At 38.2% G+C, this 25,224-nt stretch overlaps 1 protein-coding gene across 2 annotated transcripts; it reads left to right on the top strand.

Moving 5' to 3' along the window:
• The first annotated feature begins 4,806 nt into the window (after positions 1 to 4,806).
• Positions 4,807 to 9,140, top strand: LOC116730436 (homeobox protein orthopedia B-like). Of its 2 annotated transcripts, none has more exons than XM_032579680.1 (3): positions 4,807 to 5,019; positions 5,275 to 5,684; positions 7,890 to 9,140. In XM_032579680.1, the coding sequence occupies exons 1-3, from the start codon at positions 4,944 to 4,946 to the stop codon at positions 8,391 to 8,393; spliced, it is 990 nt and encodes a 329-aa protein (XP_032435571.1). In that variant the 5' UTR covers positions 4,807 to 4,943; the 3' UTR covers positions 8,394 to 9,140. The 2 variants fall into 2 exon arrangements, with proteins under 2 accessions (XP_032435571.1, XP_032435572.1); XM_032579681.1 differs by having other exon boundaries at positions 4,808 to 4,980.
• Positions 9,141 to 25,224: the final 16,084 nt, after the last annotated feature.

The raw sequence follows: 25,224 nt of genomic DNA, 5'->3' as shown, positions 1-25,224 counted from the left end.
GGAAATCTTGATTTATTTTGTGCCTATATTAACCATGCTCACACATTTATGCATTCTAGATCCAGTATGCGTATAGTTACTATAGCTTGGACTGGAAGTAACAGTGGTCATTATACTGCATCAGTTTAACTACACGAGGGTTGCTTGAGTCAAATTCACATCAACTAATTATAAACAGATTGATGACAGGATAAAACCATCCCTTAAATTAGAATATTATTTTCTAATGGGGTAAAAATTCCAACTCAAAAGTTAGAGAGGCCTTTTCATGCTTTTTAAATAAAAATAACCAATTTTAACATATTAAAAACAAAAAACATAGTAAGTGACAATAAGGAATTTAAAGAAAAACAATTTATGATTTCCAAAATTAGAAAAGCCTGGCACAGTTGTGTGTTTTGCATCTAGAAACTGACCACTTATTCCATTCTTCTTTGAAAAGCTATCAAGTATTGTCAGAGAGTCTCAGCCATTCCTCTGTAGCTCCTGCTTTATATTTAGGGTTTATGTCCAGTTGAGAGGCGAACCTTCTCCCTAAACCTCAAGTTTTTTCAGCCTCCACATGTTTTCCTCTTGCATTGGCCTGTGTTTAGCTTCAGCCACGTTGACCAAGTACCATGCGAAAGACAGCATACTTACAACATGTTACCGTCACCATGGTGATGATGAAATTAGGCTGATGTACAGTCTTAGAATTAAAACCGACAGAGTTTTGAAGGAAGGCTAAAATTTTTCATTTTGGTCTCATCTGACCAGATGACTAGAGCACTCTTTTCCATGTTTTTAGTGTATCCTTCACATCGCTTATAAACTGCAAACAAGGCTTATTGTGGATTTAGTTAAAAAATTTAAAACTAAATTGCCTCTCTTACAAAGACCAGATTTGTGGAGTTGCTGACCAGAAGGTGTCTTGTTTTAAATATCTCCACAAGTTTATAGCTGACTTATCTGCTGTGGTCCTTCAGCTTCCTGATGCTGATGCTGTTCTCTAGCCAACATCTATATTGAACTTCAATTACACACATGCAGATTCAATTAATAAAAACAACAATTTTCTTCTGAAAGCAAATGATTGCACAGGCTTTTAGTTTGGGGCAAATGAGTAAAAAAAGTGGTTAGATGTGTGGCACATTTTTTCAGATGTTTATTTGTAACGGACTTTGACAGTCATGTATCATTTTCCTTCCCCTTCACAACTATCTATTGCTTTTTTGTTCTAAAACGCAATAGAATACACTGAAGTTTGACAATACTATCATGAAATGGTAAAAAAAAAGAAGTTTGAGGTTGGAAATTATCTGAGAAAGCACAGAGAACACCCTTTAATCTCCTTCTCATTGGATTTTAAAATAATTATTTTCAAGACACTAAATGTATTTTAAAGTGTTTTTTCTTACTTTGAACTCTAGGTGATTGAATAGAAAAGTAAAGCATAAAAACCAATTAAACTACGGAACATTTTTCTTTGGGGGAAAAAAAACTCTTTGGAATCCGACTAAACTGATTTACATATAATATTTTAAAGATCAAGGATCACAAGCTTTATTACACACAATTAAAACCAGAGCGTGACGTTTATAAGCCTGGCTCGTGTGACTGGGGCTCTTGTGGGCCCCCTGTTGGTTTGGTGGCCCTGAGCTGCTGTTTCGCTCTGATTATTTACAGATCATAAAGTAATCTCTGTTTTTGAACTAAAAGAAATCGGTGATTTCTTTAAATTTGTGATTAGAAATCAAAATCTCAATTTTTTTGCTTGTATGAAATCAACAAACATGTTGATAGTTTCCACCTTGCTTCAGCTGCACTGCGGGTTTATTGGCGCACCCTAAAGATAGACCATTTGCAGCGTGGGGTCACACATTGGCACCAGGTAATGAGACATTTTAAAGCTATACTGAGGACGCCGATATGTAAATAAGATCCATTGTGGTTTTCAGTGCTATTTTAATAACCCCCACAATCACACACTTCCCCCCGTCCCCCCACTCCAGAATGAACTCCTGACGCCACCACACCACCTTTCTCCGTGACACCAGCCCCTTTTGTTTCATTAAGGAAATGGCTCTTCTTTGCTGATTATTTTATTTGATGCCGTGATTACCACTCTGTGCTCCGCATCAAGAAGGGAGCGGACACCAGGCGGAGGGCGGCCGGCCTAATTGGTGCATGAGATGCGCTGGGTGGTGCGGCCCAGGCTGGGTGACCGAAGAGGAAAGCCTCTTTATGGGCTTCAACTGTCTGTGTTTAGATCCAGCCGCAGTCACTGCTCTGCTTTCTTATTCCTCTGACTGTCAAATCACCTGCACTAAAAAAAAAAAAAAACTCTGTATGATTTGCTCCGCGTCCCGTCCCTGCAGATGGAAAATCGATTTTCCCTTTAGATTTGTATAACTGAGTGAATGCAGGTGTCTGCGAGGCGACGCGATGGACCCCGAGCAGAAGAAACAAGCAGCTTGCCTGTTTGTTGGCAACATGCGGGCAACCAAATTGCCCGCATGTTGCAATTTGGTTGTGGTGGAAAAAAACTGATCCTTGCAAACTACGTTTGTTTTAGCCTGCAAAGGCCCGTATGAGCAATGGATTTAACGCAGAGTGATTGTTAAAAAAAAAAAAAAAAAAGGTAGACACGGAATTCCTGATCTCTGAAATTGCTCTACAAAATTGCATTTGTTTTGGGCTTCTTTTTTTTTTTTTTTCCTTTTGGTGCGCTTCCATTAAAAGCGTCTCCTCGCGTGTAAACAGCCGTTCTGCACTCAGATGCGCCGCATTAACCCGAGAGGATCGTTCGTGAGCGTGTTTTTACTGGGGAAGATTGATGTGGTCCAGTTAGGGAGGCTGAGTGAGACATAGACCCATTTTAGGGGGGTTCCTCTTATAACAGCTTATATATTACAGTCTGAGGATCGGACACGCTGATGTTCACTCTACCGGCTATTTTTGTTTTGTTTTTTATTTATTTAACTAGAAGTAACGGGTTAATGTCATTCTAAAAAAAATTGGATTTGTTCATTATTTCATTTCTCCTGATTTTGATATATTATATTATATTATATTATATTATATTATATTATATTATATGACTACAGCATAGTGACAATTATTATTTAAAATAAGATACTATTTTATAATTGTGTGATAATACAAATGTGACGTTTCAAAAATAAACAAAGTGAACTCTGATTATACAGAATTCCCTTATAAAAATGAAAAAACAAATTGTAATTGATCTTGGTCTATCTCCATCAATTAATATCCATTTCCTTACTACAGCTGAGTCGTTATGGTAGATTTTTACACATCCACTCCCACATCAGTCCTCCTTATCCTGCATATTAAGCGTCGTCCAAAGCATACTGACCATGTCCCCCTGCCTCTGGCCCTCCACAACCTGAGGAGTTCCGCTCTCCTCTCTCTTTCCACCTGGTCTGCTACGTGTGGATCAAATGAAATCGAGCCTGTTCTGCTGCTGCTGCTGCTTCTGATTGCTTCTCCTGAACCTCCGGGAGCTCATCAGCCGCTCCTCCATCTCAGTGGACCCATGCGCCAACCCATTTCCTTAAGTTTTCACGCTGTTCCACGCGTATGGGCTTATACTTCCCTGCGCCCCGAGGAGCAAAAAGAAAAAAGATGAGAGCTGCCTGCATGTGGATTCTCGCTCGGACGCCTCCTTTGTTCGGCTGCAAAAAAAAAAAAACTATTTAGTCCCAGGCGGTGGTCTATTCACCAATCTGCCCCCCCGACATCTGCCAGAAGCCGTTTCTAAAACAACCACCGCAGTCTGAAGCAGAGAGACCGGAGCGCAGATCGATGACTGTCTTGTTAATTGTATAATAGACCTACTCATGGACTTCTGCTAAAGGGGCACGGCCGTTTAGGCGCCTGCACGTCTGATTTTGTTTGAAGCAAGCAGGCCTAAATACCTTTAATTGAACCCGAGTTGATAAAAAAGTCGATGGGAGTTAAAGCGGCCGATCACTAACGGAGCTTAAATCCATCTGTTCTCGTTTATTTATTTATTTCCTCGATTTGTCTCCACAAATCACCTGCCACGGGGGGAAATGGGAGCTATATTTGTTTTGTTTGTGGTCCAAGGACGAGGGAGGGAAGTTGGACTCCAATGGGTAATGGGGGGTGTTTAAAAGCTTAATTATTTCTTAATTTATTTATTTAGTTAGTTATTTTGGTTAAAAATAAATAAATAAATAAATAAAAAAATTCGCCAAGCAGTGGTCAAAAATATTTGCCACGGGCTGAGCTTAAATTAAATTTCTATTGTTTGTGTGTGTGTGTGTGTATATATATATATATATATATATATATATATATATATATATATATATATATATATATATATATATAAACCCCAGTTTATAAATAATCAATGACCCAGCTCTTTTAATCCGAAATGTTCCTATCTATGATTATTCTGTATTTTGTCTTCCAAACTGGTCAAGCGTCACTATGCTCCAGCAGAATAAAAGCCAGCTCTTCCATCTGTGCATCTCCAGCATTTTGCGCAGGTTTCCATATGAGATTAAACACATTAAGATGTTAAATATTGAATAATTTCTGCAGGAAAAGCTAATAAATCAGAGGATGAAACGGCAGAAGATTGAAATGTACTAATTCTGTGGTCTGTGCCTGCATCTCAGCGTGCAAGTGTGTTAAAAAAAAAACTAGTGGAAAAAAAAAGAAGAGGAGGAGGGGAATCACATCGGTGACATTTTCAAGCTCCCGCTCTGATTGGCTCCTATACGAGGAAGCTCACGGCTTCTTTCAACTAATAAGCGCCTCCCCGTCGCTCTAAAGGACATTATAATGCAAGGGACCTCCTTTTTTAACCACAAACTGAATTTTCGTTCATTTAGACGATATACTTTTTTAAATTGCCCCAAAGTTACGGGATTTTTTTCGGAGCGCCTTTCGCCCTGGAGCGATACGCGATGCTCTCTCACGCCGACCTCCTGGATGCTCGGCTCGGTGAGTTATCATCACTAAACTCCGGCCCGAAACTCCAGTGTAAGATTTCTACTTCTTATTTGGTGTTGATGCGTTAGATAGTGAAGTTCATTTTGTATCAGTAATTTAATTTTTGTGATTTATTAGCTGATTCTAAAAGTTAAGAAATGTCCGTTTTTGTTGTATTTATTCATTAGTTTTGAAATGTATCTTTAATTCACACAGTGCATGCATTTTGCTTGTCATTCTACTTAATATACCAAGAAGTAAGACATTTTCGTGGACTGAAAATCCTCCTCCTTATCATCCTCTCAGGGATGAAGGATGCTGCGGAGCTCCTCGGGCATAGAGAAGCTCTCAAGTGCCGACTGGGGGGTGGGGTTCCGGACCAGGGGCATCCGGGAGACATGGCCCCTGGTTCGGACTCCGTAGAGGGAACCACTCTCCTGCCGGGGGAAGATATCACCACCGTGGGGTCCAACTCTGCTGGCATGCCGGTGAACGGGAAACAGGAGCAGGAGAAGCAGCAACAGCAGCAGCAGCAGCAGCCACAGCAGAGCTCCGGTCAGTCCGCCAGCCAGCAGAAACAGAAGCGGCACAGGACGCGCTTCACCCCGGCGCAACTCAACGAGCTGGAGCGCAGTTTCGCCAAGACCCATTACCCCGATATCTTTATGAGGGAGGAGCTGGCGCTAAGGATCGGCCTCACTGAGTCCAGAGTTCAGGTACGCGATCAAGTTATAGACCTGCTGCTTTCAGACGCTGATGCCGGGCGGGCTTGCGGTTCTCTGAGATTGTTTGAAATTCAGTTTTAATCACACCTGGGAGGCTTGTCGGATACATTTTTAGTTTTTTTTTTTTTATTTTATAAATATTGAAGAAATTTTGAAGAATTTCTTTGGAATCGTAATGTATATTTTTAAAATGTAAGAAGTACTAAACTAAATGTGCGCCTTGGAGCCTCTTGCATATGAAGCTAAAGGTGTGTTCATATGAAGAGAGTAATATTTTCTATTTCAGGTTTGTGGACCATGCGATATCCGGCATTAATAGGAACCATCGTTTCATTTTTAGCGAAAGTCAAAAAAAAAATGATGACTAAAAAAATACCAACATGTGGTTCCACTTTAACAAAAATTTAGTGACAGGCGTCAATTGTAAGAACAAAGCGCACCTAAATTTCCAAATGCTCTGTCCAAGGTGCTGAAGTACTCTTCATCTACAGATAAGCGTGAAATCAGCCCTTAACTGCAGTCAGAATCGTTCATCTTACTTTTACAGTCGTGAAGCATGATGCTATGAAATTTGTGAAATGCCCTTAAGTAATCAAGCAAGTTATTTTATTAATAAAATGTAAAATATTTTTTGTTTTCCTGGTTTGATCCTTTACGAACCACAATTTTAGCAAACAATTGACATCTTTATTTCGTGATTATACTTTATGGATTTTCGGTTTACATTTATATTGCGATTAATAAATTTAATTCTTTTAACCAAAATATCCCCATAAAAAAAACCCAACATATTTAAGCTGGAGAGCGGTTTAAATTCAATAACGCATACAATGCTTATTTTAAAGCTGGCATCCTAGAACATAAACCAGGCAACAAGAAAGCAAACCCATTACCAGCTAATTTCAGTTTTATTTATAACACTGAATGGATTATTAACCACTGATGTGAAATCCATGTAAATTATTCCTCTGAAAGCAATAAAAGCAGAATAATCATTAGTCACCTTTACAATCAATTCTTTATTCCACGCTGCGCAGATTGTCTTTGCATCTCGGCTTTTGTTGGTAAACATTAGTGCTGACCGTGCAGGTGGGGACCCTAAGTGGGCGTGCTGGTCCCCACCTGCATGCCTTTGCACAGCCTCTCCTTTAAAATGCTCCATCAGCGACGTCTTAATAGGGACTCTCGAGAATATATTGTACTTTTTTTTTAATGGAATGAGAAATTGCATTTTCTTTCCCCCCTCGAGTGTAATGGGTTTGGGCGACGTTTCACGGCTGGCTGAGCGGAATGAGAGCGAGATTTCACTTTTTAATACGGTGGCATCGACTCGCGGCCCTGCGCGCGCATTAATCACACGCGAAGATGATGAAATCTTTAAAAAGCTCGGCGCCTGGTGCGCGTTCATTTCTTTCTGAAAAGCTTTGCCGAGCGGGTCTGTGGGAGATGGGAATATTTTCTGTTTTGTTGTTTTCTCTTTAGTTGATTTTGTAAAGTTAAGTCAGCCATGTGTGTTTAGAGTGTAACTTTTAAAAACTTTTTTTTTTTTAAATAAAAAAAATACGAAACAAAAAATATCTTTCTGAAAAATCATTGCCATTAGAAATTAAATTAAATGTATGGAATTTTACTTTGTATTAATTGGGATTCTGGATAATCTGCACGGATTAGCCACAACAGTGCAAATTTAATTGAATTATTGTCATTGTAATACAGCCTTTACATGCAGATTAAGTGCCTTTCAAGTCACAATTTTCAGCTAATGCATTCACTAGATAGATAGATAGATAGATAGATAGATAGATAGATAGATAGATAGATAGATAGATAGATAGATAGATAGATAGATAGATAGATCCTTTTTTCATTAATAGCAACGGATTAGTAATCAGCGGGGCGACAATTATTATTATATTTCTTTGTTAATCAGAATCATGAAGTCCCCCGTTGAGAATTCATAAACATATCAGTCAATAGCATGTATCCTAAATTAACTCTTTATAGATTTGATAACACTTAAAACAATTTGATGTATCACTTGAAATGATCTTATTTTCAGTTTGAATCCAAACTACCACCTCGATCGAGGAACCGGAAGCAATTCTTTCTTCTAGGTCATGTTTTTTTTCTCTCCCTCTCTGTCTCTTATTTTCTCAGTGTCTTTAACTGTCCACATTTTATTTCTCTGTTGTCCAGGTTTGGTTCCAGAACAGACGCGCTAAGTGGAAGAAAAGAAAGAAGACCACCAACGTGTTCCGCGCCCCAGGGACGCTGCTCCCGACGCCTGGCCTGCCGCAGTTCTCCGCAGCGGCCGCAATGGAGAACAGCCTGTGCTCGTTTCACGCCAACGACTCGCGCTGGGCCACCGGGATGCCCGGGGTCTCCCAGTTGCAGCTCCCGCCGGCCCTGGGTCGTCAGCCGGGCATGGCGCAGTCCCTCTCGCAGTGCAGCCTGGGTCCCGGTCCGCCGCCAAACTCAATGGGCCTCTCTAACGGCCTGTCCTCCAACGGCTCCGGCTTGCAGTCCCACCTCTACCAGTCGCCTTTCCCTGGAATGTCGGCGTCCCTCTCCGGCCCCACGAACGTATCGGGCTCCCCGCAGCTGTGTAGCTCCCCGGACAGTGATATGTGGAGAGGGACAAGCATCGCGTCACTTAGGCGCAAAGCGCTGGAGCACACAGTGTCAATGAGTTTCACTTAGTGACTTTTCAGCTCACCTCATCCTGCTCCTCCCGGCTTCTTGTCCCAGATCCGCCCTGCGCCTTTCTTCTGTTTTTACTCCTGCTACTTAGAAATGAGGAAACAGGACGGAGACGAACAAGACAAATGGACAAGATCGGGAAAAAATGAGTTTTGAGTTCATCTTGTTATTGCAAAAGGACTTTATCAACACTTAACGATAAATGCTATTGTATGATCACTAGAATATAGGTCTTAATTAACGAGAGCCAAACAATCCTTGTGTTTACGTTTCCACTGAGTGTGTCTCTACGCACACTTTAATGTATCCAGGTGATGTTGTGTTTTGTCAAACAGGTATTATAAATCAGTCGGACCCCACTTCCACGGAGAGCCTTTTGAGCTGCGTCTCAGGCGTCCTCTGTGTGGGGGAATTTGGCCTTTTGATGAAGGGAGAAAGGGGCCCCCACTCACACCGACACCAGTGTCGGGATCAAATCAAATTAGCGAAACATAACGGTGTGAACAAAACGATGACCTCTCAGTTGGCCTATACTCTGTTTTAGGATGTTTTGTGTAGATAAAACATTCTTGCTGTACACGCTGGTCTTTTTGTGACATGTTTTAACTTATTGTATGTGCTATTATTACTTGACACATTTCTTAAATGTTTGATCTTACATCGGATTGCACCATATCGACGGGTTTGTACCAGTTTAAAAAAATGAACAAAACGAATAAAAGTACTTTTCAAGAATGTCGAAACAAGGAGGATGTGCGACTCTGTTCAATTTAACATCATTAACACGTGGCAGCATCATGCTGTGCGTGCTGGTTTCCAGTTGGCACCGGGAAGCCAAAAAGCTGCTCTCACAGATGATTGTGCAGTCTGAGGTCATCGCTCAGAGACCTAGAGACGCTTTTTTTTTTGACAGTGTTTATGAGCTGACAGGGTTAAAGCAGTTATGAAGGATGACTGGTCTCGTAGTGGCTCATAGCGGCGGTAAAGATGTCTGGGCTCTGATGTGACGGTCATTGCTTTTAACCGTGACGGTCACCCTACTGAGGATATTGAATGGACTGTGGGTAAACATCCCCACGGTTCTAAGAATACGCTATGATTCACAAGGAATATGATTTGTACATTTAAATCCAGATCTTGTGCGAGCAACATGCAACTGGCAACACTGGCTCAGTCCATTGTAACAGAATTGTTTTCGTATATTTGCGAGAGCTGCGAAACGACAAAATAAAACTCGTTAAAGCTTTCCGTGCAGCTTCATATGGGATCCTACTTGGGAGCAAGTTCTAGATTTATATTTATAAATGGCTCATTTTAGTGAAAATAAAATATTGGTTGGTGATTTCAATAATGCAATTAGGTTCGCCTAGAGTAGAGTTAACCATTGATGAAGGTTATTTTGAATTAAAGAGCCAGCAGGAAATGACGACATTAGGATTACAGACAGAGTCACGCTAAAATTCACCATTGGTGTAAATTAAGTGAGCAGAGTGGATAAACATACATCAAAAATATAATTCAAAATGTATTTGCGATTCACGGGTTAATGATGTTAATTCTTTTATAGTAACATTTCCCTCATAGCTGAGGTGAGGTTCTGGAATAATTAATTTTTATCAATTGTTTAAAATTATCATAAAGCAAAAGCAAAAGTTCCGGTTACTATTTTGTGAAAAAGACGGGCATGTTATTGACAGATTTAAAAGATAAATAAATAGTCAATAAAATAGTGAAAAAATTATATATCCATACATACAGTATGGATATATAATATAAGTCACTGACAGGTCTGTGGATTTAAAATCATCTTCGGTTTTTCAAATTACTTAAAATAAGTCTCATTTTTCTAATATATTAACCTACCAGTCCTGCCGTGTTTATGAATAGTCTGAAAACAGTGAAAACAAACAAAAAATACTCTGATAAAAAATATAAAAGTCTACTTCTGTATGATCATGTGATATTCAATGTTTTTTGGGGGGGTTTTTTTTATCTTTAAGTACATTTTAAATAAGAAAACATCTTACCCGTTCTTGCTTTTAATTTCAAACGATCCTGATGAGACTCGGGAGCAGGCCTGAATGAGGTAAATAAAATTTTTACTCCATTATGAGAAGCGGGCGGACCTCACTTTCTGTGTCAAAGAGCATAAGTGTCAACTTGAGCCTGAAAATCACAGCAGCTCAAATTAATCAGCGTGTTAACCTCATATCGTCGCCGCAGCGCTGAGGCCAATTTATGGTCACGGGATGGTAATTGATGAGATATGGCATTACCATCAGCAGCCTCGCTGCCTGTAAACTTATAATTGGAGTTTCTGTAACAATGCAGGGAGGTTAAACAAAGGATTAATCATAATTAACGAAAGTAGTGTTACTTTTTCCAAATTAAGCAGTTGGTGCCCACCTTTTCTATTAACATACAGTGTTTTGTAGTAATTTGCTCAAATATTAAGAATATACTAAGACAAGTCATAACCATAAATATTGATTTATTTGTTTTTATGTGTGACACCATGAGAAATACGTTGTTTCTGTGATATTGCATAAACTTTTAATCTTACGTGAATAAATATGTATTTTTCCATTATTTTCTATCTGCTTAGTTCAAAACCCGAGAATTGCGAGGCTACAAAAACATGTTTCACATCATCTTCAGCTCAAGTAACTTTTTATGCTCATTTAATTTCAGCGTTAATTGAAGGTACAGTTCAAACCGTATCCGAAACTTAATGGAAAAAACTAATTTATATCATCTTAATTTATTTATCGTGTCCTCTTTGCTGAAGCTTTCTGTGCTACCTCCATCGCTTATTTCTCTAATTGCATTTTATTTTTCTAGAACGGAACCAGAACGGCCACCTACCCAGAACAAGCATGCACTTACAAGATACAGTCCGACAGCTGACTGAACACTCAAACCCCGGCTCTGCTCTGACTGCCCGATCCAGACTGAAGCTGATGCACTGTTGGCCCGGCTCTCTGTGTTTGGTTGTCTCTGCAGATCTGGGGAATCTAGTTCTAGGTTCCGACTCAGCCCAGCAGATCCGGCCCCATGCCGACTGCTGTGTCCTGGGCTGCAGTAACAGATGTGAAATCACATTACCCAAACGCTGCAATTAGTCTCACTCGCTCGCGGGTTAATGAGTTTGTGGAAATGTGCGACCCATTCCTCATTAGGCAATTTCTCATGCACTGATGAGAGAGGGAGAGAGATGTGGTTGTAGCAGTGGAAACGGCTGATACCATAAGTTCTCATACCCCTTGAATATTTTCACATTTTGTCACATTATAACAGCAAACTCTAATGTATTTTAAATAAATGATATGGGATAAACTTACACACAAATAAATGCATGATTAAATTTTTTTTTTCTAAATTTGCAATTCAATAGCTTTTATATTTAAACCCTTTTATGCTGGTGTAATGAAATAAAATCCAACTAAATCAGTTCTCCTCAGAAGTCATTTGTAAAAAAAAATTAGAGATAATTTGTGTATAATTTAATATGTAATTTATTATTAGTATAAATACAACTATTTTGTGAAGCAGTTATTAAACAAACAGCATGGGGAAGATCAAGGAACACACCATGAAAGGTGTAAAGCGATTTAAATCACAGTAACGATATAAAACACTAGCTGTAAACGTTTCCTACAACACTTTTTAATCCATCCTCAAAAATAGAAAAAGTATGAAACAGGTGCAAACCTACTAACATACGGCCATCCACCTAAACTGACAGGCTGAGCAAGGAGAGGATTCATCAGAGAAGCAACAAAGAGGCATCTGGTAACATTGGAGGAGCTGCAGGGATCCACTGCTCAGCTGGGATAATTATTATTACTCCCTAAATCTCAGCTCTGTGGCACGTGGGAAAGAATAGAGTGAATGCTGAAAAAACAAACATAAGACGTCCTTTTACCAGTTTGCCACAAACTAGCTAGGGGATACAGCAGGCATGTGGAACAGGGTGTTAAATAAAGGGCAACAGTGGGGAAAAAAGTAGAGGCTGCAAAACGATTTGTGTGACTTTCTGCAAAATATTGCCTCAGGTGGGGAAAAATACAAATGAACGGCACACTTTTAATATTTAAATTTCTCAAAAATGTTGAAAAACATGTAATATTTCCTGATATTTTACAATATACTCTGCTTGAGTTGACCCATTGCATAAAATCCAACTAAAAGACATTGAAGTTTGATATGACATCAAAAATATGGAAAAAAGTTTCAAAAGGTATACATTATTTTGCAAGGCAATCTGCTGCAACACAGCAGATATATACAGTCATATTCAGTAAAACAGAAAACGTGTTCCACTGAGGCTTGCTAGGCTTGTTAGAAGTATTCTAGTTTTAATAATAACAATCTTTCAGAAGCTATTTAGCATTCTTTTCATTAAGTCTTCCTGTCCATCCATCCATGGATCATCACTGCAGAGTCACAGGACTCTCTTGTGTATCTCCAGCAGGAACATGCTGGACAGGAAGTCCAGTCATCACAGGACAACACAGAGAGACACAGGGTAAGCAACCATCTAGACACATTCACATCTACAATTTAGAGACTAACCTCACAGTCATGTTTCTGAATGTGAGAGGAAGTCAGAGTACCTGGAGAGACACCCACAAAGGGAGCATGCAAGCGACTTGCTGAAAGAGTGTAGGATTTGAACCCAGGATGTTCTTGCTGCAAGGCAGCAGTGCTACTAACTATTCCACAGTGCAGCCTTAAGCCCACATGTCTGCGTTAAAAAACATTTTATTGATCTGATGTTATGTAAAAACCTTCTAAGAAATTAAGCTGAGTTTTTATTTGTTGTAAGCGGAAAATCATCACAATAAACAGAAAAAAAGGCTTGAAAACATAAGATTGTGTTTAATTAATCTAATGTGTTCAATTTTAAATTAAGTTACCTTTATATATTTCAACTTTTCTTATATTTACATTTGAAAATATAAAATTTTTGAATGAGTTTGGATGAGGTTTAAGTTAGTTTCTGCTGACAGCTTTCGAATGTGATACTGCTTGCTACAAAATAAAATAAAATATTCACATAGAATAACACGAGCTTGTCTCATTACAGACTGATTCACTCAGAACAGACTGGTATTCCCTGCTGTGACGTCACAGGACCTGTTAGTGAATAGATAACCCTGAGGCAAAGCTCTGTCAGGACACAATGGAGGACAACTAAAATACTAATTAGCAATCAATTACTAGCATGTTTCTGTCCAGCACCTTTTATCTGGTTAGTTATAATGTAAGGCAGGCTACCACCACTCAACATACTCAACATTCAGACACAGACCACCTGCTGCTTATATGTGCTTTTACGAGTACATGTGTGCTATTTGTATTTTTATTTCTGTCTTTTAGAGATGATTGCAGGGATGCAAAGGGTAACCTAGCAATGCAGGGTTTTACACAGTGGAATGTAACCTCTCTCCTGTGGGAGATAAAGGTAGAAAAATCCTCAGAGCAATCCAATTTGAGCCATTAGAGGAAGTTGCTTTTCATGAAGTCTGCACCTAAGAGCACAAAGGATAGTTATTCATTAGCCTCATCTGTTGCAATCAGTCTCTAAACTCCTCTTTGTTGTATTCCATTGCTGCCGTTTAGTAGCGTGTTAGTTTGCACTATAAATGAAATTTCTATTAATAAGTAGCACCAAAAAATGGCAGCATGCAAAAATGTTCACACCCAGTTGGCTTTTTGGCATTTTGTTTGATTACAGCCACTAAGTCTATTATAGTTCATGATTATTTTATGAGACAGACCGACACAAAGTGCAGCATAGCTGTAAAAGGGAATGGAAACATGCTTGTTAAATAAAAAATAATAATAATCTAAAAAGCATGGGTTATATGTATTCAACCCCCTTTATTCTGAAACCCTAAATAAAATCCAAAGCAAACATTCCACTTGAGCGTAATTCAATTGCAGCATAAATGCATTCTGTGAAGGCCTGAGATGTTTGCTGGAGAACATCATAGCACTAACAGCATCGTGAAGACCAAGGAGCTCAGCAGACAGGTCACAGCTGTGGAGAAGTTTAAAATATAATTAGGGAACAAATCAATATTCTTATTTTTATGCATTTCTCAAAGTACTGACAATATAACCCATCTGTAATATAACCCATCTGTATTTATAATCCATCATCTGAAAATGGACAGAATATGGTACAATGCAAACCTCCCGACACTGGGCAAGTCACCTAAACAGACAGACTGGGCAAGAAGCAGAGCTACAACACCCAGGTAGGAGAATCTGTTGATGTGGCATTGTTTATTCATATACTTCCCAAATGTGACCTTTATGGAAGTATAGCAAGATGGTATTGTTGAATGTAAGTCATTAAAAGTTATTTATGCCACCGCCCTTGTAGGAGGCGCAGTAAATACGTGGAAGTAGGTGCTATTGTCAAACAAAAAAAAAAACAGATTTCAAATGCAATATATCTGCCTGAACACACCATGGTGGAGGCCACATTATGCTGTGGGATGTATTTTTTAGCAACAACATGGAAGCTCATCAGAGTTGATAGGAGGGTGGGTTGATGTAAGTACAAAAATATTTTGTATGAAAACCTGTCAGAGGCTGCCAAAGACTTGAGACTGAGGCTGAATGATCACATTCCAGCAGGACAACAGCAACACAAACAGAGCTACGACTGAATGGTACAAATCAAATATGCGTTAGACTGACCCAGTTCAAATCCAAACCAAAACACAAATTGGGTTTCCTGTACAATATACAATGAACCACTACTTTGTGTTTGGGTGAATGCTTTTGAAAACCCCAATTCACAATTTGCACCTATTTAAAAAAAAAAGACTAAGTGTAATTTATGCATTCATCATACCAGCTGTAACTCAGTGTTTCTGTGTGACAAACACGCGCACACACATCACACCCAGAATGTGACATCTGGGGGAAAGTGCGCAGAGAGAAGACCACGAGTGCCTCTCATGATAACAACTCTGCATCTCAACAACCTACATCCATCATCATCAATGCTAACATCTGCTCTGAGCCTCAGCCTTAAATCTCTTTCTGCTCCCCCAATGCTTTAACTCTTGCCTCACTTTTATTCCTCCCTCGCTCTTCAGCTCTTCTTCCTCTTCCTCTCTTCTGTCCATCTTTTCCTCTCCAGAAGTCACTTTGTAGCCGTTCACCCCAGCATGTCTGCTCCAAATACTTGAATATGCATGGATTTGTTTCTGCTTTGCGCAGCCTTAAAAAAAATCAATATTTAATGATGATGTTATCAGAGCTCTTATGTGTAATTTAGCCAGAGTGTCAGTATGAATGAGACTCTGTCAACTCTCTGACGTCAAACATTTATATTCTGTTAATAGATGCTCTTGGTGGTGCACAAACCAAAGCCCAGTGGATGTCTGATTTATTTGTCAGTTTCATTTCTGTTTATGCATGCTCTCACATTCATGACTGTATTCATATATTGCATCTGTTACTCCAAATATATACAATATTTAGCTTTTATGAGGCCGTTCCTATTATATGCAACTAGCTTAGATTTAAATCATGTTTAATTAGTTGATTTCAGTCCAAATCATCCCAGCTGTAGACTATGGGTTGATGCATCATCTGATTCTGACATTTTCTGCTGCAAAGGCAATTATTTCACCTCTTCAGCTCCGGGAGCCAACATTGTTGAGAGGCAATAATCATGATAGTTTTCTCAGTCATTTTTCTCCCAATAACAAGCCATTTTTAATCCAATTAGGGAGTGCTAACGTGAGAGGCATAATACCATGGCCCCTGGGACAGATGAGAGAATATGCAGGACATTTATCCCGACAGTCAATATTGGATTTCTCACTAAGCAGCTGTGCCTGCTTTCTCTGACATTCTCCACCTCTGCACAGCAATCCGTCCTGATTAAACCGGCTTTTCTACTTTATCAACATTCATTACATGAACCGGTCATGCATGGCCACAAAAACCAGAAGCAGAAAAGTTACATGCCTCGGCGTTGGGGTTTTCTGTCATTTTACTTTGCATTTAATTGTTTTTAGACGGTACTTGGGGTTTGACTTTAAATTTTCTCCCCCATCAAATGATGAACCAGATGAATGTGTTCATGGTATTGCCCTTTTCTTTCTTACTGAAACGATGTGATTGCACATTGTAACAAGTGTGAAGTTTTGTATTCCCTCTACTGAAAAATTAATTATTATTTTATAAATGAAAGTGCAATTAATTTTTAGAAAACAAAAAGTCAGAATTTTTATTGAACTTATATACATTTTCAGCTTGCCTTATAATATACAAAAGAGAGACAATACATATTTTTCACAGGACAAATATAACAATAAGACAGCAACCAAGACCTGCAAACGCTACTTCAATGGCTACTGCAGATAAACACTGCCACCCTGTGGTAGATTTGGGAAGGTGTCATCACTCTTGCAAAAAAAAAAAAAAAATTTCATATAATCTAGACAGATTGTCAATATATATTTCACCTCATCTCTGCCTCTTTTAATAGAATATGTCTGCTAGCTATACACAAAGTTCCATAATTCTTATTTTATTGGGATATAATAAAATGCAGAAAATGCATGAAAAAGGATTGGAGTTTAAAGCTGATTGCAGTCAATACATTTATGCAGCGCACTGAATCATTGTCATTGAGTGCATTGATTATGTGAACTAATCAATGTTTATTAGGCTGGATAAAAGTGGCCAGACCACAGTGTAAGCTGGATGATAAAAGAACACAGAGTGCCAAAAGTCCACCCACCTTACGTAAACTTAAAAAGTGTGAAGAAACTTCCACCTGGGAACCTAAAGTTGTATATTAATGGCATGTTTTATAGCTTTACACTTGATATGCAGGATAAAGGGTATTGATCTTAAGCAATTTAACCAAAACAAAATATAAGTTCCACTGACTGAATGTGCCACTCAGACTTTACACTCACTTACAGACACATCTAATAAATGTTTTCTTTTAATAATGCATTTGGACTTTTGTTTTTGTGATGGCTGATTATGCAAAAACAACTTCAATGTTTAAACAATCTTATTGTGGATTTTCTCTGATCAAGACATGGTCAGAATCATCCATGTTGGCTACAATATATACAAACCCCCAGAAATATTGCAATATATGTTTCTTAGCAAGTTTTAGAAAAATCTAATCATTTTTTGTGGCCATCAACAAGCTCGTCACAATTCCAGTCAGATATTTGAGCAGTCTTCTCATCAGAATTGTTTTATATCATGGAAAATGATTTATTTCCTATGCAAATCCAAATTTTTTAGTAGTGTCGATGCCTTTTTAGAAGCTCAATGTTATAATTCAGTGTGTCAGTAATGTACTGAAGTTAAGACGCTTTGTGCCTGGCATGACCAACAAGGAAATGTTTGTATGTTGAACATCAGCAAGTCCACTTCTGAATGGCTTGAAAACGTAAAACTAAATCCTTGGAGTGTCCTAATCAAAGACCAGGCCTAAATCTGCTGGAAATGCTGTAGCATAAGCATAAACATAGAAACCTGAAATAAAACTATTCTTCTGAGAAAAGTAGGTCAAAATTCCTTGATAGTGCAAAGTGATGTGAAAGACTCGCTATTGCAAGTGATAGAAGTTGCTTCTCATCTCTTTAAGGGAGAATTTCTCTACACATACATCTAGGTTGGTTTTAAAAGCTTTTTGTATTAATAAATGGCATCGTTGTGTTTTGCATTTACTCAGGTTATTTGTGTCTAACAAAATATATTTTTACCATCTGAAATATTTAAGTGTGCTCAATTATACTTTTGTTACTTTAAGATTTTTGGCAATTGCAAGTTCAAGTCATGCCTGAAAATGTCCCTTTTTGGAGCCGAAACTTTTTCCTTCGTCAGCACCTTCTCAGTTCATGTGTTTTGTTTGTTGTGGTTGTTTTTATTTTTAAATTGGCTTCACTCTGAATAGTTTTGATTGATTCAAAACTATAGATGAGGTATATAAAGAATGCAGAAATAAAGCTTGAAGAAGACATGAGAAAGATTTTGATTTTAAGATAAAGAGCTTAGCATTTCCCTCTGCCAAACAAAGCATACAGTACAGTGAACTATAACAGTGTTTTGTCAAAGCTATGGCGGCTCTTTCCCACACTGCATAATGTCTGATTGGTACTGAAAGTAGTGTGCACAGGAATCAACAGCAACACCAACGCAAATACGGTTAAAGATTTGCTTTTTGCTTCTCTGTTGTAATTGTTGACAAATGAAACCCATCACTAAACTTTTGTAATGCATTAAAATGGAAACTCATTTCTGAATCCACAAACTTGTTTTATTTTATCTTTATCTATATATCATGACCACAGGTGGGCTGAATGTCGATGGTCAGCCACTTTATGATATTTTTGTAGAATATGTTCTGAGGTTAGTTTGGTGTGTGATATTTTTTACCCATTAATCCATATTGTTTATTGTATTTGCAAAATATATTAGGCAAAACAAAGGACTGTAGCTGGTAAAAGCAAGGCTAACAAAGTGACTAACATCTGCTGGGAGTTCCCAGACCTTCTCCAAAGAACTATGCTGGAAGGTAATTAAAAGATGAGTGCATTATCCATCGCTCCTCATTAATGCACTTTGACTTAACCACTTTCAGGGCAGAAGGAATGAGGAGGAGGAGCGAGTGAGAAAATCCATGCAGACTTTAAAGTAATCTCTCTCTGTCAGGCCGGTCCAAACGGGGAGGGTCAACTCATTACGCTCCCCACAGGAGATGAATGGGTCAGTCAGGCATTTAGGAGAGCAGGGCTGGACTGCTGCGTTGACAGACGGGTCCACACAAGAAGCACGAGTGCCTGTGTGCAGAGGAGAGTCAGCACACAATAAAGAGCAAAGGGAAAATACTTAGTGCTTTGTGCTATCTTTGCCTGGACGCAGGTGTACCAAAGGAGGCAGCATGCTGAGATGTAAGGCAGGGCTAAACGATAATGTCTGCTGTCAGCAGTCTGCCTGATTTAACTCTGACCACATGGAAGGATGACTGTCACGTTCAAACAGGGGGACAATTATCACACAAACTCCAAGCAAGAAGTTCTGCTTCTATCATTAAGGTGCTTGAGGAAAGCAGATACATAGTACACAAGTCTTGCAGTCAGTGAAAACAAAACATTACAGTGAATCAGTGTATTTTATTACAGTATAACAAACCAGTTAAAAAACAAAATTCGTGTTCTAACATTTGTCACTAGATGGTGGTACAACCTTTCATCTCCTTAAAAGAAAATCTGTGGGCACTTCCCTTGTTTTCCTTTTTTAATCTGCTGTTTTTCATTATATTCATTTACATTTTAACAGATTTACCTTACATATTCTAATTAAGGGTTAATTTGGTCGGGTGAAAATCTACGTGTTAGTAAACTGTTAAAACAGTTTAGAACATAATTCAGAAGACAAACTTTATACTTTTGCAAAAGTTTGGTTTGCAGAAAAAAAAGAAGAGGTGATAAAACTGATACAGAATATGATCAGACCATCGGCATCAGCAGAGAGGGATGTTTATATGGAAATGTATTCTGAATGCTAGTTCATAAAGCACAAATAATAGTGTTGCATAATGATTCATCAGTCGTAGAAAATAAACTGCATTTCTGCCTTTTGGTTGGATTTTTTGCTAGGATTTATCTCTGTTCTGACTTGTGATATTCCTTCCTACAAATATGTGCTGTTCTGAAGAGTGCATGTGGTTTCACTCATGCTTCTTTGAGGATGAAATAAAACATTGGTCTGAATGGCTCATTAGATTTCTTTTAATTTACACAAGTATGTTAGTGCAGCATTAGTTTAGCTATGACATGCATGCTGAAAAGTAAACATTTGGTGTCTGTGTAGAACAATCTGTTAAAGACTTTTTGCTCACAATACTGATCCAGTTTCGGAATCGGCTTTGGAAACACCACCCAGTCTTTTACTCCAGTCTCTCCTATTCTTTTTTTTTTTTTGCCATCAACATATCTTACTCCAGCCAAAGTTTCAATGTGCTGCTTGAACATTGACTAACTTAGGAAAGCTTATGTAATATCCTGGAAACACCAAACGAAAAACATATATTTTCAGCTACAGTCTTAAATAAACATACATTTCATCACAGCTGGCAATCTTGTGAATGAGCTCATTGAAATGAGTACATTCCTGTTTGGAGCTCAGTCGTTTTTCTTTTGAAAACTTTGAACTGAAGAATGCTGACTTTTACATGATGATCTTTAAAATATTTTGACAGTGCACTGTGAGCATAAATTAATACATTTAAGCAGATGGGTAAGCAACATTTTTGGACATGTTAGTGTCAAGGGGCAAACAAAACTTACAGAAAACATTGCTCCTCTCCCTCATAAATTAATAGCGTTGCTCTGAACATTATAAAATTTAAAGAAGCAGTATTTTTGCTACTGTTTCAGTCTCTGTAGCAAATACAAGGAGTTGTGAAGATTACATGTAGGTAGAATGTAAGACGAAATTTCAGAGATCATAAAAATGTGTTTGGCATACAATGCAATTCTGCAAGTTATGTATATGCAAAGACGTTGTAAAATTGACACCAGACAAAGATACATCTGATCTGTTTTTCCAGATCACATTGGTAAATGTGATCTGGAAAGATGTGTTTTGAATATCTATAAATGCAATAGGAAGAGCTATACTGTTAATTTTGTTGTCCTGCGTAGTGTACAATGGCAATAAATCTAATCAATTCTGATCTAATCAATTTTCTCCAAGTGAAAAAGACGTTGCATCACAGAAAGTAAGCCAGCAACAAATACAAAGAGTTGAGTTCAATCATCTGGTTTAGTTTCTTGTTATAATTTGCATTATTGTTCTTTTGTCTGTTTACCAGGTTTTCTGTTAGTTTTTCTGCATCACGATGTTTCAGGATCTTCCCCTGTCTGACTTTTGAATCTTATCTGAACCACCAGTTAACATGACCTCAGATTTTTTGTAACACAAGTCAAGGTAAGGGTGCATACCAGAGATAGCTTATTTGACAAGAAGAAATAGAGAGAAAGGATTAAGTTAATGGCAGCAATAACTGCAAATGATCCACAGCTGGAGAGAAGTAAAAGAAAGAAGCAGAAGGAGAAGTGGTCAGTTTTTCATCCAGCAGCCTAACACATAGCAACATCAGTCAAGATAACTTCTGAAAATCTGTGTATAAGGTAAGAAACTGTAGGAGCCACCAGTGAATCTTCAGTCTAAGAGTTGGAAACAGATGGATCAATTCAATAATGAAGGATAAATGTAAATAAACAGTGAGCCAATGAATAATTCTCACAAAAACTCTCACTCCAACATTTTTAGGTATTTTAAGGCATTGAAGTCCTTTTTGGACTTCCTAATAGAAAAGACACAATGCACCGACCAGCTTTCCTGCATCACTCAGAGACAGGATAGTTTCACTTATAGCAATGCTGCACGGATAAAAAAAAAAGAATGTGCCATAAATGTAAGTCTAATGTTTTGAATTACATCTCCTGATGATGAAAAAACTTTATTGAATTCATAAATGATAGATAAAGGCATCATCAGCATATCAATAGATATTTTTCTCATGCTGTTTTAAAGTTTTATTAAGTGGTAAAATCAGTAAATAGAATTGCCTTAAGCAGTGAACCCTGATTATTAAACTGATTATCTCTTTATTTTTGACACCTGAGCATTTAGTTCTGAAATCAAATATGTGGAAGAGAAAGAAAAATAACCAAAGATAAGGATTTGAGCTTGAGAGCTGCCAAATTATGATAGACACAAATTTTTCCATAACTCCTGCTCTTGTGAGGTGATTCCTGTCTCTGATGGTGAGTATTTACGCCGTGTTCTAAATTATTATGCAACTGATATTTTCTCAGAATTTCTTAAATGTTTAATGCAAATGATGGTCAGTATAATTTTCAAGTCATGAATTATTACAGTATAAATCAAATTTTACTGAACAAAGCTCCCCATGAGAACAGTATTTTTTTCAAAAATAAAAAACTCAAAATGCACTGTTCCAAATTATTATGCACAGCAGATTTTCTGAACATTTTATGGATTATAATGAACTGCAAATGGTCATTCTTTGAATGTGCAGCATTAAGTGGTCACATGTACTAAAATCAAAATCTATTTCAATCAAAAACATCTTAAAAGATTAAGTTACATGTTAACATAGGACCTTCTTTGACATCACCTGCACAATTCTTGCATCCATTGAACTTGTGAGTTTGTGGAAAGTTTCTGCTTGAATTTCTTTGCAGGATGTCAGAAAACCTTCCCAGAGCTGCTGGTTTGATATGAACTGCATCCCACCTTCAGATCTTCTGCTTGAGGAAACTCCAAAGGTTCTCAATAGGGTTGAGGTCAGAGGAGGATGGTGACCACAGGGACTCTGAAGGGGCCGACCAATGATTCTCTCTCCATGAATTCAGCCCAAAATGTGACTCCACCACCTCCTTGCTGACGTCACAGGCGTGTTGGGATGTGGTGGCCATCCACCACCAATCCACTACTGCGTCCATCTGGACCATCCAGGGTTGCACAGCAGTCATCAGTGAACGAGTCTGTTTGAAAATTAATCTTCATGTACGGCTGGGCCCACTGCCACCGTTTCTGCTTGTGAGCTCTGATTAGTGGTGGCCGAATAGCAGGTACATGCAGGATCCTCCACCTTAAGGTTCCAGAGGCACCAGCAGCTTCAAATAACTGTTTCCTGCTTTGTAAATTCATCTCTTAATCCGATAAATTTGTCTAACAGAAACCTTCCTCATTATGCCTTTATCTGGACGAACCCATCTTTGTTCTGAATCAGCCACAAATCTCTTCAGAGTACAATAACGCTTCAGTTTTCGTTAAATATCTAATGTTTTCATATCTTGTCATACAGCACTACACTATCTGATGATTTTCGTCAGCAGAGAGATCCTTTCTCTTTTCCATATTGCTTGAAACCTGTGGCTTGCTTAATAATGTGGAACATCCTTCTTCAGTAGATTTCCTTTAATTGAGCTCACCAGACAAACTAATCAACCAGCTCTCTGAAATTAATTATAGTGATTCAAAGATTCCTGACACACAATACCATCTATAAATTTAATAGCACAACAAAAAAAATTATCTTTATGACACTTTAATCCAATTTGCACAATAATTTGGAACATGGTGTATAAAAAGGGGTTAATAAGTGGTAGATTCATAAGCAATTAAGCCTCCTTGACCGGTCCATTCCTATACAAAATAGACCAGTGGATACTAAACCAAAATTTCAGAAGAAGTTCATAATGATGATGAGGCAGATGGTTATAATGTTAAGCCAGATTGGTATACAAGGCAATATGGTTTTGTTGCAGTTTTTAACAAAGTTGTCTTTGTAGATTACTTCTGTTTTTTCATAAATTTAAACATGCATCATAAAAAGTTAACATGGAAAGAATACGGCTCCACTAACAGCGAAGCTTTGCATTTGCACCAATCAACATGGCTCCATGAAGACCTTCTCATTTGCAGACTGAATGCTTCGTGCTGTGCTGTTTTTTTAAACCTCTCGGTGTAATGCAGGATCTAAAGGTGCGATGTGGAGTTTCTAAATATTAGGTTACATCTTGGAAATAAACCAGTTTTTTCTCCATCTTCTTACCTCCACATTACAACACTATGTTGGATTTTCAAACACATCTCAGCCCTCTCCCTCTGTTTCATCAAAGGCTTATATTTAGGATGTAAAAGTTATTTTGTCAAACATATTTCAGGTTTGTGGTTTTTGCTGTGGCATTGCCTTATTATTAAGAAGTCTATTAAGAGGTCTCAAATCCCTTGAGATATTTTTGTTGTGAGTTGTTGCTATTTAAATAAATTAAACTGAACTGAATTAAAATATACTTTTGGAAAATAATAATTTCTGCAAACATACAGACTGATAATCCATGTTTGTTGATTATTCAGAGCTGTTTCTGCTTGTTGCATGCCAGATAAAATATGTCTGGATATGTTTGGTTGAAAAAATTGTGTTTAAACTACTGCACAGCATTAGCTTAAATTGCAAGTGCTTAAACACTGAGCTCATAAACTCCAGCAAAATACACACTGCCGTATACATCATGTAGCATCGTACTACCATATCCCTGTTGTTCCCTCAACTTTCACATTAAAAAAAACTAACTTACACGGCTAATAAATTCAGACACCAAAGACTCTGTCCGACAACTAATTGTAATCAACGACCACTGGTATTTTAAGATGACAGTAATACACCTTGAGTAGGTCATCAGCATTGTGAGACAACAAGCTGAGTCTCTGTTCCAGTAAACACTCATTACATTCATTCATTACTTTTTCCCCCTGGTTTACAATCCTGCGTGTGGCTTCAAAGACCTTCATCAGTGAGAGAAAATGTCAGCCATCATTAGCAGCGTATAACTGCACACTCAGTGAGACGAGTGTGAGAATGTGAGTGCTGTTTTTATGGGATGCATGCACACGGACACTGACAGAACGATCATCTTCTGCTCTAAGCTCTGTCAGAGTTTGACCTTTCATAAATGCAGGACAGACACACAAAATTAGTCTCCTACATATCATTTGAGAATGTGGTTACAAACTAAATTACTTCACAAACCTTGCCTTTATGTGGACTGCCTAATTTTCTTCAAGCATACATTCTGGTCCTTCTGGTTTATAATGCCATTCCTGACTTCCTCCACAGTTTGGAAAAATAAGATCAGAGTCAGTTGTAGAGAAAGCATGTGGAAGAGCTTTAGTTGAGTAACTAGTAACTGTGGTGTTGGATGTTTCAGATGACATACAACAAAACTATAGA

Source organism: Xiphophorus hellerii, chromosome 12 (genome assembly GCF_003331165.1).
Source record: "Xiphophorus hellerii strain 12219 chromosome 12, Xiphophorus_hellerii-4.1, whole genome shotgun sequence".
Classification (NCBI taxonomy): Eukaryota; Metazoa; Chordata; class Actinopteri; order Cyprinodontiformes; family Poeciliidae; genus Xiphophorus; species Xiphophorus hellerii.
This window is presented reverse-complemented; position numbering and strand designations above follow the sequence as displayed.